We start from the raw sequence: 1,299 nt of genomic DNA, 5'->3' as shown, positions 1-1,299 counted from the left end.
GCTGCGCACTCTCAGGGTCGCAGCCGCCTATCTCGTGAGGGGCGTGTTTCGGGGCGGGTGCGAGAGAGTCGAGGAGCGCGGCGCGCGTGCGCGCGCGTGGTAAAGTCGGTTTATATTTCATCACTGGTATAAAAGAGACCCAAAACGGCACTCGCGCCGCGCCCACGCGCGCTCGTATCACCTCAACACTCACACAGCACGCTTGAACGAGGCCCCCGAGGGGCGAGCCGGACCGGCTGTGGACTTGATTGGACTCGACGGTTCTCTTCGCAGATCCATGAGGAGCTGTGAGGAGGCACATTTCCGGCTGGTTTCGGCTCCAGCAACTGCTAGCATCACGTGGAACCGCCGGCGGGGCGAGAGCCAGCAGCGGGCAAACCGCGCCTCCGGTGCTCCGCTGCGATGACGAGCTGGCGCCAGCCACGCGCGGCCTGGCCAGGTCGGCAGACGAGCAGCAGGCATGCCGAGCGCGCGCGCGCGCGGCGGTCTCGTTGAGGCGGCAGAGCAGGCCGCATGTTGAGCAAAGAGGGCTCCAACACCCATCCTCGCCGAAAGACGGCGATCCAACGCTCCACTTGTCACACGCCTCCTTTTTCCAGCGGATCCCCCCCTGTGAAAAAGTGAGGCGTGGTCTCTACTCGCCAGGGTAGCAGCAGCGACGAGAGCGAGTGCAATAAGAAACCGCGTGTGTAAAAGCCTGCAAGCGCGCAAACCTGTGCCGTCCTGCCATCCCTCCCTTGGGGGGTCCGTTCTTTTAGCGCGCGAGGCTGAGATTGGTGAGCTTCCGCTTGCCGAGCCGGGACGAGACCGACTCGCGGCCCAGGCTGGTAGTTGACACTAACACAGGTACACCTCGAGAGTCCAAGCGAGGGAGGCGAGGCAAAAAGAATTTCGCCGCCGTGGTCGCACGACAACCAAAAGAGGGATCTAGCCGCCGACGCGCACACAACAATGACGGACACCTCTTGGACCACCAAGACCGCCGCAGCGCAGGACACGAGGCCCGTCAGCTCGGCGGTCCACACCGGCTACGATGCCGCCGAGAAGACGGAGGACGGCATTCCGCTGTACGGCATGGACAAAGAGCTCGCCGCCAAGGCGGCTGCCAAGCGCGATCCGAAGAAGGAGCAGGAGGCACGTGAGTGGATCGAGGCGCTGACTGGCATGTCCCTCGATGGTACGCTGCAGGAGGCTCTCAAGTCGGGCATCGTGCTCTGCGCTCTCGCCACTGCGATCAAGCCCGGCGTCTGCAAGAAGGCTTCGACGATGGCTATGCCCTTCAAGCAGATGGAGAACATC

General features: G+C 63.7%; 1 protein-coding gene across 1 annotated transcript; it reads left to right on the top strand.

The window, feature by feature from the left end:
• Positions 1 to 951: 951 nt before the first annotated feature.
• Positions 952 to 1,245, top strand: EMIHUDRAFT_258642 (hypothetical protein; the record flags this gene model as incomplete). The annotated part of the gene is made up of 1 exon (XM_005759751.1): positions 952 to 1,245. A coding segment is annotated over one exon (294 nt), but the record flags the coding sequence as incomplete, so codon positions are not given.
• Between the last annotated feature and the right edge of the window lie 54 nt (positions 1,246 to 1,299).

Source organism: Emiliania huxleyi (assembly GCF_000372725.1).
Source record: "Emiliania huxleyi CCMP1516 unplaced genomic scaffold EMIHUscaffold_7964, whole genome shotgun sequence".
Classification (NCBI taxonomy): Eukaryota; Haptophyta; order Isochrysidales; family Noelaerhabdaceae; genus Emiliania; species Emiliania huxleyi.
Note: the sequence above shows the minus strand (reverse complement) of the source record. Positions and strands in the feature narration are given on the sequence as shown.